This window comes from Ammospiza caudacuta, chromosome 6, assembly GCF_027887145.1.
Source record: "Ammospiza caudacuta isolate bAmmCau1 chromosome 6, bAmmCau1.pri, whole genome shotgun sequence".
NCBI lineage: Eukaryota > Metazoa > Chordata > Aves > Passeriformes > Passerellidae > Ammospiza > Ammospiza caudacuta.
Window position 1 is genome coordinate 9,138,302 of NC_080598.1, and position 14,067 is coordinate 9,152,368.

At 37.5% G+C, this 14,067-nt stretch overlaps 1 protein-coding gene across 2 annotated transcripts in view; it reads right to left on the minus strand.

The window, feature by feature from the left end:
• The window catches only part of GAS2 (growth arrest specific 2), a 75,085-nt gene that overhangs the window by 29,218 nt on the left and 31,800 nt on the right, over positions 1-14,067 (minus strand). For both annotated transcript variants that reach the window (XM_058807431.1, XM_058807432.1), the window contains exon 5: positions 4,314-4,377. In XM_058807431.1, coding sequence (XP_058663414.1) covers positions 4,314-4,377 — 64 coding nt within the window. The remainder of the gene's footprint in view (positions 1-4,313; positions 4,378-14,067) is intronic.

Consider the following 14,067-nt stretch of genomic DNA (forward strand, 5'->3'; position numbering starts at 1 on the left):
GATTGTTTATCCAACAGGTGAATGTTTGATTGGTTTCATGTGAATTGTTTTTACTTAATGACCAACCACAGTCGTGGTGCGTTGAGACTCTGATGAGTCAGTCATGAGTTTTAATTAGTATCTCATTAAGCTTTCTGTATCCTTTCTCTATTCTTTGGTAGAGTTTTAGTACAGCATTCTTTAATGTAAGTACATAAAATAATAAATTAACCTTCTAAAAACATAGAGTCAAATTCTCAATTCCTCCTTCATCCTGGAGACCCAGCAAATACCACACCAGAGTTCCTTTTTCAGAGAATGACTTCAGCTTGGAAAAGTTATCACACCAGGTGGACTTCTCATAGCAAACTACTTGTACAAATGAAATTCTGTTTTTATCTGCAGCAGAAAAGTCCACGGTCCAAATGCGGAACTACACTGACTAATCTAGATAAAGACCTGGACACTAAAATATTGAGCATTAACAAATACATACCATGAAAATTAAAGCTAAATGCCATAATGATCTTAGAAGTGTACAGAGAAAAGATATAAGCACACATACTAGCTTTTGCATTTTTCTGATAGTTTAATTTAGTCATACTAATGCCTAGTAAATTAATAGAAAGCAAAGCAAGAACCAAATCTGTGCTTGTATTGGCTTCTGACTGGTGCAGTGTGTGTAATGAAAAGTCAGCCAACATTGAGGCAAGCACTTATATACAATCTATTTACTTCCTGTCTGTCTGCAGATGCTGACAGGCTGTAAATCATGGAATTCCCACTGGGCTCTAAGCCTACTTCTGCACACAGCCTTACTCATCAAATAAAACTCTTCCACTGTAAGAAATGTTCCCTCTTTGCTTCTACTACTTTTCATAGTTTCTAGATTTTGTCTTAGTGACAGATTTTTAAAGTTTCCTGTACTTCCAATATTCTGAATTCCTCTGATGAACAGTTGAAAAATAAAATCAATGATCAAACAAACACACACACACTTTTTTCCCCCCACATGCTGTATGAACCTGAAGCAAAGTTGCTGGAAAGCTGAAATTGTAAAAAGCCACATCTTTTCTGAGAGGGGTAGAGGTGCAAATGCCAGGAAGGTATGCTGAGCATTTCCTTTTCTGCTCCTTTCTGGCCTGGCTTCTCACAACTCCACATGAAGCAGCAGTGCACTGTAACATGATCTCTGTTAGGCTTCTTAGAGCACCACTTCCCATTTTTGTCAAGGAAAAATTGAATACAATAGCAGAAAGACCTTGAAATTGCTCAACAGTAATTCCAAAAGACCTGTGAGGGTTGTTTAACCCTGCAGAGTTTAACAGTAACCAAAGAACTTCATCCTTTGTGCAGAAAAAATAATTTAGCTCTTTTCCAGTGTATGACCTCTGCCTTTCAAATACTTAGGAGAATGTTGGACCTGTGCAACCCACTGCAATAGTCTGTGGATTTTCAGAGGTCAAATCCACCCTGTAGGACACTTCCCTCCCTCATAAATCTCACTATATCCACATAACATCTGCCAGCGACACAAGACCTCATTTTATCTATTGAAGCTTTGCAGACGATCTCGGAACTTTGTTTTCATAACAAGCTGAAATTCAGGATAATTTATCAGGCAACTGTATCTTTATTAATATCTTTGAACTGCCACTCTTTGAGCCAAGTGGTCACACCAGTTTCCCACTCACTGTGCAGTCCATCCATCAAGACCATCTGTCCCTGATCTGTCTAAGGGGACACTATGGGATAACGTGGCATTGCTAAAGCAAAGGTAAATTATCACCTGGCTCCCCTCCTCCAGAGACTATCTTTTGAATACAAGTTCAAGCTCAGCAGAACAGAGCTCAATGTAACTCCTCCTCACGCAATCCTCATTCTTCCCCACTTGTGCCTCAATCACAAGTCCTTTTGCATTAAATAAAAAAGCTTAGGCTGACTTTGGGGAGTTACACACCTGAGGACTAACAGTGATCTAGCTGGGCAAAGCATGCCAAAAAAGCTGAGTCTTTGTGATGAGTAAGGCACTTTGAACACATCTCTCTGCTTCTAAAATTACTCAGTGTCTCTGACACTTTTTGTTCTTTAAAAACAGACTGAGGCACTTTTTTCAAAGATTTCCGGAGCTCCTGTTCTGGAAAGCAGATCCCTAAGACTGCCAACGGTCACAGATATATTTTATGAAAAATCTTTTTGCTAGGATTTTTCTCCTGAGAAGCTGAGAGGCCTCAGAAAAGAAATGCAAACAATAATTATCTGTTGCTGTGGAATGCAACAGGTGCATCTTTGATTAGCTTCATGTGGTTGTTTCTAATTAATGGCCAATCACAGTCCAGCCACCTCAGACTTTCTGAGCAGTCACAAGATTTTATCATGCCATTCTTTTCTATTATTTTCAAGCCTTCTGATGAAATCTTTTCTTCTATTCTTTAGTATAGTTCTAATATATCATTTTCTTTTAATATAATACATATTATAAAATAATAAATCACCCTTCTGAAACATGGAGGGAAGATTCTCATCTCTTCCCTTATCCTGGGACCCCTGTGAACACCACCACAGCCAAAAGACCCAGCTTGCTCTACAAAGCATCCATCTGACTTCTGTCTTGTTTAAAGCAGCACAGAAACCTCCCTTTAATGTGCTCTTTCCTACACTTTAAGAAGGCAATTATCAATTCTTCTTTCCCACACAGTTCTAGTTTACCACAGCTCAGGCAAAACAGGCCTCATATATTTGGTTTTAAATTGTATTAATCTGACATTCCAGTTCAGTTTCTGTGTACCTTGGAAGTGTAAAAGATTATAAATGGGGATTAGTTTGGTTTTGAAGAGATAGTAGAAGAGGGAAAAGTAGACAGACACGTTATTTGACACCTAAGCTATAAATTAAATGAAAATAAAGAAACACAAATACAGAAATGGAAACACAATATATAAAATAATAATTAATGATATATGGCAATATTCTTGCATTATAAATAAAAAATACAATACAAATATTTTAAAGGTAAAGGGATATATATGCATAATAAATGAAAGCATGGCTTATTTTTTTTCAGTACTTCTTTCCACGTCTGGAACAGAAAGCATCCAAGACATGGAAGCTTAAGACAAATATAAAGGATAAGATTCTATTTTCATTCCCTTGTAGATCTATTGAGACATCAAATCTCACTGCAAAAGGAGATTAACTCAAGCAAGTTTAGCAGAATCCAACACTGCCCATCTGAGTAAGGTGGGTACTATGAAGTAACCAGCAGGGGCAGAGAGCCCTGACAGCTCTGCCCCAGGCACAGGGGCTTTGGGTGCTGCCAGGTCTATCTCCAAGCTGGTCTTGAAAGCACAGTTTGTTTGCTCAGGTAAATTAAGATTCACTAATTTTCATTTCATTATGCACCTGCATACTTTCTTCTTTTTGGGTAGTTAAAAAAATTTGCCATTTGAACACAAGTTCTGGATATAACAAAATAAGTGAAAACCTGAAATCACTATTTTTTTGATCCTTGCTGTTCCTATGCAAGCTTCCACTGACAGCAAAGTTTTTTCTGAAACTGGACCATGAGACAAATTTTTAGTTTTCCATGTGAGTTCCTTCACAAAATATGAATACACATGATGCAATTTTAATACAGCCAATACTAGTTCTTAAACTAGGAATAAACAGGTGTCTCCCTCACTTTGATTGTTACCACAAGGAATTCTTTCAAAATTTATGAAACTATCTGAATAGCAAGGTACTGCAACTTTACACACATCAGTGAATGCAACTTCAATTTACATGCAAGCATGGGCAGCAGTGCTGCTGCTCATGGATTTTTCAGTAAATCTTATGCACTATGCTGGTTAAATCTACATCTGCAAAAAGGGGGAAAAATCACATTCTAGTTACTGTAATTTTGATTGCTTAGCAAAAGTCTTTGTTTTGATGTCAAAGATGACAATACAATGTACTGAAGGTCCAGCACAGCTAAAATCATCTTGGTCAGATTTAGATCTAGTAAAGATCACCTTATTACCAGTAAACCTCATTAAATTGCAGTTGTTTATAGAGAGATCTGACTTTATAAGGAGAAATGGCTCAAAGCTTTATAGAAAAAAAATCCCTTCCTCTCCTAATAGAAGGGTAGCCTACAAACATCTTAATTGAGGTACAGATATTTTGAAATATTTGCTAACAACTGCCCTCAAGAGTGACATCAAGACAAACATTCTGTTTGAACCTAATGAGCACAAAAGTCATCTTGAGATGTGCTGATTTAATATGTCTGTCAATAGCCCCTGCTGTCAAGAATGCAAATATTTCAACAGTCTCTGAATATTTTCACCTACCTTGCTGCAATTCTTCCAAGTTCCAGCAAACAAAGGCACACTTCTCTTGGCTGCTTGTGGAGAACTAGAAAAGCAAAATGAACATGGAAGACATTGATGAATAAAAGCTATTTTAAAGATCTTAGTGATGGAATGGAACCTAATCATCAGCATCTGTTACTCTTGACTCTGATAAACGTTTGTTTTCTTTGGCTTGCAGTAGAGTTTTATTGGAATAAAAAGGATGGGATTCATGAGTGGCTCTCAGAGTTCAGAAGCTCCATTTAATTATCTAAATCACTGAATAATTATTTGGGATAAGAGGTAATCTGCAAGCAGTTCATTACTATTTAAAAATAATCAAGAGATCTGGCATATTGAAAACACTTTAATTAGTAGAAAGTCAAAAATAATAAAATTAGAGTGATACTTTTCTTTTGACAAACTAAGAGAATTCATATCCTTCAGTTCACTATTTTTCTTAGCCAATTTAATTTTAAAAAATAACAAAGTTGCATTAACAAAGACATACCTCACTATAAATTTGGTCCTGAATTTTTTTTTTCACATCTACTCTTACAGTAAATATGAAACTAGAATGCTTTAGGAATCAGTTCTTCACAGTATAAAAATCCCAAACAGACAAAAAAAGAGTTTCTTCTTTATGCATACATACATATAATGTAAGTCTGCATGCTGGATTCCACACAGAATAGTTTTTTTATGACTCAGAAGTAGCTATGACACAGCATGATCTCATTTTTGTGAGAGATGGACATGTTAGGGGTTAATGTCCCAACCAGCCATTTGCAAGAGCAGCAGGTGCTTTGCTGAGGCCAGGTTTGCACTCCTGACTGGAAAGAGAGGGGGAGAGTTTCTGGGTGTGTGGGGCTGAAATATCTCAGCTGTGTAAGAGCAGTCCAGGCACAGAGGAGCTGTGCACCCACCACGACAAACCAACTTCCTTTAGCAACAAGCTGGGTTTTGAGCTAAATTAGGGAAAAGCCTCACAAGAAGCAGATTCTGCCAAGTGGAACAGTGCTTTTTATCATGGCAATGTCCTCCCTCACAGAACTGGCTCAGGTGGAAATCTCCCCTCCGTGGAAGGTACGGGGACACTCCCATGGGCCTGCAGGCGTCCATCCCTTCTGATGGGGCACAGCTGGGGCACAGCTGGCTCAGCCACGCTGGTGTGACGGGCACCTGCCCTGCTTCAGCTGTCACAAACCACCACAGTCCCCCAGAGAGTGCCCAGAATAATTCCCGGGGCTTTCGACCACAGTGCTGGACCACCCTCACCCCAGGAGTGGCACCCTGGGTGCTGTCACCTGAACCTGACTCTGTTTTATCCCAATGAACCTGGTGTTCCATGGCCTTATCCACCCTCAACATCACTTTAAACAAGAGACACTGAAATTGCAACAATTAAGTCTCACTTCACTCTCTGCTCTTATCCTTTCTCTCTTTTCCCTCTACACTTTCTTAAGTGGTATCTCCATACTTTGCTGCATTTCTATAGATGATAACAGCCAAAATGGCTTCAGGCCTCCTTTCCATTGCAACCAAATTGATCTAAAATAAACCTGCCATATACATACATACATACATGTGTATATATATATATATATCAATATCAACGCTAGTCACTCAGTGTGGTTTCACTCTCACCTGCCCAAAGGAATCTCTTAGCAAGAACCTCAGTCACCCTTGCCTTCAGGGGCAAGTTATAACAATTATGAAATATCCCCATAAACCAATACATTTTTTTCCCTCCCCGATTCAGAACAGGTAATGCTCTGTAAAGAAGTTCAGCAAAGCATATAAGCAAAATCCAAAATCAATAAACCAAGAAAGGTCTGTGGCTGTTTGTATAATCAACTCCCCAAAACTTCAAGAAGAAAATAAAATCAGAAGAAAAGAGAAGATAGTAATTATGAGAACATTGTAATCTACTCTTTAGAAATACCTACTAGAGTAAAGCACTTATGTTGTTGTGAGTAAAAAATCAGGTTTTAAAAATTTCCACAATATTTAAAAAAATTGCACCTTACACTTCAGATTGCATTGAGACCAAAAAGTAATTGTGTGACTCTTTGTATAAATCAGGAAAAACCTGAACAGCATCAAAATAAACTTGTTTTTAATGAGTTACGGTCAAGACAACAGCTATATAAACTTTTGGTAATCTACAGACTCACCTAACTCAAATGCATGAAGAAAAAATACCATACCTGAAAAAGATATTTAATGTCTAGTTAAAGCTCTGAAAGCAATCACTTTGCTCTGTGCATGCATGAGAGCCAAAAGGGGACTCCAGAGCCTTGAACACCTCTGGGTAACCCCAGGGCAGACCTCCAGCCTCTGGGACTCCAGTGGAGCCTCTGGGGCTCCACTGACAGGATAATGTAAGTGGGGTGAGCTGAATGCTCATCCCAACATCTTCTCCTGGTGCCTGTGCAGCCCTTTGAGAGGAATGCATTTATCCTCTAATCTCATCCAAATGTATTTCCAGAAGTGAAACTGCAAAGTAGGAAAACTAAACAGGCACTGCACTAGGAAAAATAGATTTATTCTTCAGCCATCTGTTACTAAGAATATAAATGATGAACAGTTGGACATTCAGCTATTTTCAATATTCTTCATTCCCACAGCATAGTAATTACATTAAATATTTACCTTTACTAGTAATCAGTATTTTTAAAGTGTTACATTCATGACCCTTGGAAGTCTGTTCTGCTATTTTGGTTTTAAACTGGTTGCGACAGCCCCAAAATAAAGCTTGATTTTAAAAAGTAAGGCATACCCCAAAATATAAATAGAATAAACTGGGTTTGGAATAGTCAAACCAAGTAAAATGCAATATGTATGTACATCTGAATGACTTTGGAATGGAAGAAAAAGAGAGGTTCAACCACCACTATTTGCAAAAAGATCCATAAATATAGCTAGAAGAAAATTTGATTTAAAAAGTTTAAAAATTATGTACCCAAACAAAATTCACAGTCCTTTAGCAAGTCTGAATCGACATAATCTAGACACATTTCATGCATTTCACACTGAATAATGTGGCACAGTGACATCATTGTTAGAGGATGAAGACGTGTGCAGGCAATAACCAACCACAAAAACAAACATCAGGGCATCTCATAAGACAGTGCTTCTAAGGAGAAAATAACACATTCCTGAGGACTATACAGCATACATATTTGGGGACTTCAAACACCAATAAATGTCATTTTTTGCAGATCCCCTGCATAAAGTGAATGGAAATATCCATCTTGCTAGAGAATCTCACTGATGGCATTTGCTTGACAAGAACGCAATGGGAAGACAGAGAAATAGTGCAAACAATCTGGCTTATTTTAGGTGTCCTGCCTTTTTGCTTTTCATCTCATCTCTTTAAAGGCTTCTTATTTGCTGTCCTCATTGCCTCCATCTTTACATGCTACCTCCAGCCACTCTTTGCTAACAATAATTCCTTTTCAGTTCCTGGAAGTTTTTATCCTTGCTTCCCTCTGGCAATAACATTTCTTCACACTGCTCCCATCTTGTTGCTGTCCCATTTTCCTTTTACAGGTATTCCTCTTTTGTTCACTCAACCTTTGTGCTTCCCCAGAGGTCCTTACCTTCTCAGGTTTCTTTTCCTGAAATGGCTCCCAAGGTATTAAAAACTCTCTTTTTTTCCCAGCCCCATGACCGAAGAAGTCAGGATTCCTCAGCTCTGTTTTTCAAGGTTGTTTATTTTTCTCTTATCTATCCCATTCCTTCTCTGACCTGCTGAGGTCTGTCCAGTAGGTTGGGTTGTGGCACAGTCTGTGCCCTTGGGGTGGTGTTGGCTTTTTATACTAAGAACTACATGTGCTTTATTTACAATAATTTTCCAATACCCATCACCTATGTCAGACAGTCTGTCTCTACCCTAAACCAACCCAGAAGTGTCACCGTCACAGCAGAAGATGGAGGACAAGAAGAAGGAGAAGAAGGACAGGACATGCCCAGATTCTTCCATCCTGCCTCTTGAATCCCCATTCTAAAACCCCAAAATTCTACTTTTTCACCCTGTGACAAATTCACTATCATTCTACTCAAACCCTTGTGCCTTGTAACTCCTCACACAAGGTTGGTAATTGTTTCCATGGGCTAAAATCAAAGGCACAGGTGCTTGTGACTCTGTGCCAAGGTCTCTGAGCCCCTGCCAGGGTCTGGAATCTCCCAGGGTACCCACAGGAATGTCCTGGGCTCTGACAGAGCCTGGATGCCACCAGGAGAGGCAGAGGAGGAGCAGCCTCTGCTTCCAGCATTCTCAGAACCTGTGACTGTGAGGAGACAGAACACACAAAGCACATGGAGTCCATGTCTTTACTGAGCAGGTTTAAACTCAAAGTTTGCAATAACATTCAGGGGTTTTGTTTTGTTTGTGGTTTTGTGTTTGTTTTAAATTAGTAGAATATCCAATCACAGAAATAAATACAGAATATCCAATACAGAAATAAACTTCTCACAACTTCCAGCCAAGTTTCAAATCTTGGCTCCTAACACTTTTAAAAACCATTTTTAATGAAGTCAGTCTTTCTTCTAACATAAAATTTCTTTTGTTTTAGAGATTAAGATATCAGGCATAGCTGAATCATAAAAAGTAAATATGATTTGTGTTTCTAATGCATTCCTTTTCCCACTAGAAGCAAAGAGCTTTACCAAATGCCTTGGTATTTATTATCACAGGATTCCAATTGCCATCAGAACTCACACAAGTTTAGGGAAAGTTTTCCAAAAGGATGGTCCTTTGGTCCTTCTTCCTATTGTCTCTCACATTTTCCTTTAATTTTTACTCTGATCCTACAGAAGGCTTTTTGTTTTTTTTTAAAAAAAACCTCCAATACTGTTTTGTCACACTCTGTTAAATTATAACAAACTAACCCTTGCTTCTGCAGAGTTATGCTCTGACACACTTGTGCTTCCCCTACACTCCCTGCCCCTTTCAGCTCAATCACTCATGGAAATCTCAAAACAATTCAGGTGTCAAACACACTAGAGCTAAGGACAGTAAAGAATTAATGTAGAAGGGATATACAGATCATCTGAACACTGATGATTTACTGAAATTCATTAGTTTAACATGCAAATCCAGTGGTAACAACAAAGAGTCTAGGATGCTCCTATAGTCCTCAAAATGAGACAAATTCAGTAATATTACGAGTAGTTTAGTAAAGAGTTGTGAAAGATGGGACAAAATCTTATTCTGATGCAACTTCAAGTAAATTTTAACTGTTACAATATGTAGATGTTTCAGTATAAAAGAACAGAAAAAACTTCCATCTTGAAATCAGATAAATTACATTAATAATTTAAAAAATAATCTTCCTCATGTATAAAATAATTTTAAGCTAGCAATATTTGAGTATTTTTAAAAATAATCTTTAAAGCATCAATGTTAGAAGAGAGATCAGAGGTGTTTGTGCTTCAGTTTACTATTTCCACTAAAATACTAAATACATTTATTAAGGAAACCTGTCCATGAAACTCAAACCAATCAGTTGCATCAAAAGAAGTCCATGTCACATCCTGTGTGTACATATGCATAGAATATACAAGCACAAAACATTAACATCAACAGCATCCAACACCCCCCAAAACAGATGACACATCAGCATGCTGGCACACTCAGTGGCAAACCCTTTTCTTGCTGGGTATTCTTTATCATGGAAGAGATGCAGAATATTCACTGGTTCCAAATCCTACAATCATCCAACAACACTCCATTACCACAAAGAGTTCAGAACTTAAAGCAATCATAGAAAACCTTACCATTCTTATTTGTCCAAGAGGAGTTTTCTTTGAGTATTATACTCTTCAGGCGTGAGCAAAATTACCAATATCTCCACCTAGTATGCTTCCATAAAGAAAATTACCAGAGCTGTGGGGATCTGCTGCCCTAAAGCCTACAGGAGCTGAGCTATTCCCTACAGAGGAATTTACAAAGAGTATTTATGGGAACAGAGGAATTAAAGGCAGTATTAATATCCTTACACTGCATGAGAGAGTCACCACATCATATTCAGAGTCCCACATAGTCTGATACATCTAAGAAGACCATTCAAGGACACTGTACCTCAAGATTTGCACAGATCCAAAATATGGATTTTGGATCATAATTTCTGGTATCAACAAAGCTAATTCCTTCTCCTTTAAATACACTAACTTTAAAAGTAAAAAGTATGACACGCATGCTAAATTTGGCAATGAGTGCAGGGAGCACACATGGTGTCCCTCTATTTTGCAGCACTCCAGATTATCCCTATGTACACTGTTGCTATTTTTAGCAATTTTTAAATTTTTTTTTTTTTATTATCCCTACATACAGTGTTGCTATTTTTAGCAATTTTTAAAAATTTATTTACTTTTATTATCCCTACGTACAGTGTTACTATTTTTACCAATTTTCGAAATTTATTTATTTTTATTATCCCTACATACTGTGCTGCTATTTTTAGCAATTTTAAAAATTTATTTAATTTTATTATCCCTACCTACTGTGTTGCTATAATTTTTACAGATGTGTGAGCTGCAGCTCATACATCAGCTACCCCAGCTGCCTTTTTTTTGCAAAGGCATTAACTTGGAGACTTTCCTGCCATGTCTCTGCACTTAGGGATAAATTGCTACCAGTCAGCTCTGGCTGTGTTACAAATCTTAACAGGAAACTGTTTCCAATTTGTTTGCATTTTAACCTGTGTTAAAGCATGATAACATTCAGCAAGACAAACTACATCATATTATAGATTACTAACAAATTAGCAGTACAAGTCTTCAAACTTTTGAGCTTTCTTCTGTTCTCTTCCAATGATATTTAAAGTAACTAGTGATTAGACAGCATAACCATATCTACTAGCATATCAAGCGCCTCTGCTTTTCATTCTATTTACTTTTCCTTCTATTTATTTTCAAGACTTCAATCTTGTTTCCTTGTTTAGCTCAGTTGAACAGCCCAAATCGAACAAAGCATTTGAAAATGTGCTTAACTTTAAATAATTACATAAATTGCTAAATTAGCCCACAAGTGAAGGAGAGGAGTAACATGACACCAATAGGTCTGCTCAGCTGCTTGTGTGGATCAGCCCTGCAATTAACCCTTTGCAGATCAGCCTCTAGGAACACTCAAGATTCCCACTAACATCACTTACCTGCAGGCTCATTGGGACTGCCCCTATCTGCTCTGGTCTCTGTCTGAGACAGCTCCATCCCAGTGAGAAATGCCTTTGTGCCACTCCAGCCTCAGCGCTAAAAAGTCAGGAGTGATGGCTGCATTTGTGTGCAGTTATACTGGCATGATTTCAGAGACTTCTTCAGAATTTATAACATTGACATATAGAATTTTTAAGTAATGAGAAATAATAGCAATTAACAATTTCTTCGTTCGTTTTGCCGATCTCTAACACACTTGGTACTTTATTTTTTTAAGTCAGTGCCATAAATCCATCATTCAAGTATTTCAGTGCACTAGATCTTCAAAATCACTCTTGTAATTCTAGAATACATATTTGCCAGAAAAAAACCTCAGGAATGTTTTGCATGATACAGTAGCATGATGAAAATATTACTATGTGCCTTTAATTAAATAACACAGTATTTGCATACCATAAAGCACACAGAATAAGAGTAAAAAATGAGGATAAAAATCCACTCAATTGAGAAAATTGATACAATAAGGTTCTCCAATAGAGACAGAAAAAAGCTGGATTATCACTATCAATTTACACACCAGTTTACTGAGCTTATTAGGTATGGGAGAAAAATATACAAAACCAGTTACCTCTGTAACCATAATTTCACCACAATTAATAGCAAAATAATGCAGAATTCAATGTGGCAGTGCAAAGATAGATGTCATTCACACACATTTCTCACTACTTTGAAAAGAACCTTTGATATTACTTACCTTTGCTGAATTTTTGCTTCCTATGCATTGGTGAAGTGATTTGTGGGAGAGAGAGGAACATAAAAGCTTTAGATTGGCAACTGTTAAGATTTATCATTATTTCTAATGCATTAGGAAAATCTCAAAAAAGCAAAACTTTGAATTAAGGACTAACTGAAGGAGAATAATAGCTACTGGTTTTATCTTTTTTTTTCTTTAAAGGCATGATTACCACCTCCTTCTCAAGTTCAGAAAAAAGGGTCAAAATTGTTATCAGGGCCTAATCCTATTTCAAGCAACATAAATCTTTTCTAGCAGTACATTATTCAATAAGGGAATAAACCTCAGAACCTAGTTTTTAATCAGTGAAGAAAATCAGTCAGTAATCAAGCAAAATAGAGCACAGGTTTGTGCACTCAGCTGTATTTCACTTCTGTTTTCTGAGAGAGGATGTCCTCTGGAACACACCTGGAAAACACCTCTGCAGGTGGACTGGCACTCTGTTTTACTATGGCAGGCAAGACACTGTGTATGTGTAAAAATTAATTATCAGGAAATATTTGCATTCCAGCTATGACATCTCTGAACAAGATCTTGTTTCTTAAAAACGCACAACAGATTTGTGGAACAATGGCAAATGGCTGTGCTTGCCATAGCAACACAAACTTCAAATACCTTGAAGTATTCATTAACCAGAGGTTCCTCTGCCTGCCTCAGGCATTGGAGGGCTGCATCTCCTGGTGCTTCTTGGTCCTAGGTAAATGTCCAACTTCTCCACCATTTCAAATCATTGAAACTACAATTATTGTTCATCTCCCACATGATTTACCATATCAAATAAGAATTTCATCTTAATGATTTAATTAACAAAACAGAGTCAATACATATATTCAACATACTATTTGTCACCTTTGAGATACTAACCTGTCCTCTGCCAAGCATTTTCTCCCAGACATATAAAATAATGTAATTAAAAGAACTTCCCAGGATAAAAGAAATGACAAATGAAAAAACTCTCAGAAATATCTGTGCTAGACTATAGAAAGGGAACAAGGCTGTGAAAGAATGGGATCAGATCAGTCACAACACATGTAAGAGCTTCAACAGGGCAAAGGCTTTTTGAGCAACAGAACAAAGAAGCTTCAGCACAGTGTGTTCATTTGTCTTCCAGAGAAATTGATCTGTCACCATGACTGTTTTACACTTTTATCTGATTTCAGATAACAAACATTGGACTCTCTTCATTTCATGAGATTTGGCTGAAAAGCTGTGAAGTCAAGATTCATAAGATTTCCTTTGAAGAGGAAGAGTTAAACCAATGAAGACTATGTAGTATTAGAGCAGTGATTTCCTGAGCAGTACAATTCTTTTCATGAAGCAGTAGTACTGGATAATTTTTGTCCAGAACTGCAGAAGGGAGCCAGCTGGGGAAAATGGTCAGCATGGGAAACGGAAAAGTTTTGTATCTTCTCGCCTCCTGTGCAATTCATTAAATCTCCACAACCAGCCAAATGTCTGCAGACAGAACTGAACATGCACTTGTATCCTGCTCTACCAAAACAGAAAAGCACCATCTTATACACAGAACTAAGGAACAGCTTTCCATGCTCACAAAAGTATGTGTGGGGTGAAAAATCATTTGTGTGCAAGAAAACATGGCAAGAGTTTCCTCTCATTTAAGTTCCTCTTAAAATTGACTTAAATGAGCAGCATGTGATGTGTACTTCATTTGTTCATTCTACAGACACGCAGCAGAATTAACACATTCAAACAAAGGTCAGATTTAGAGTCAGGACCTATTAAAAGCCTTTCTGTCTTTCAAGGCTAAACACAAAGGAAAAGTTATTTTAAATTACCAAC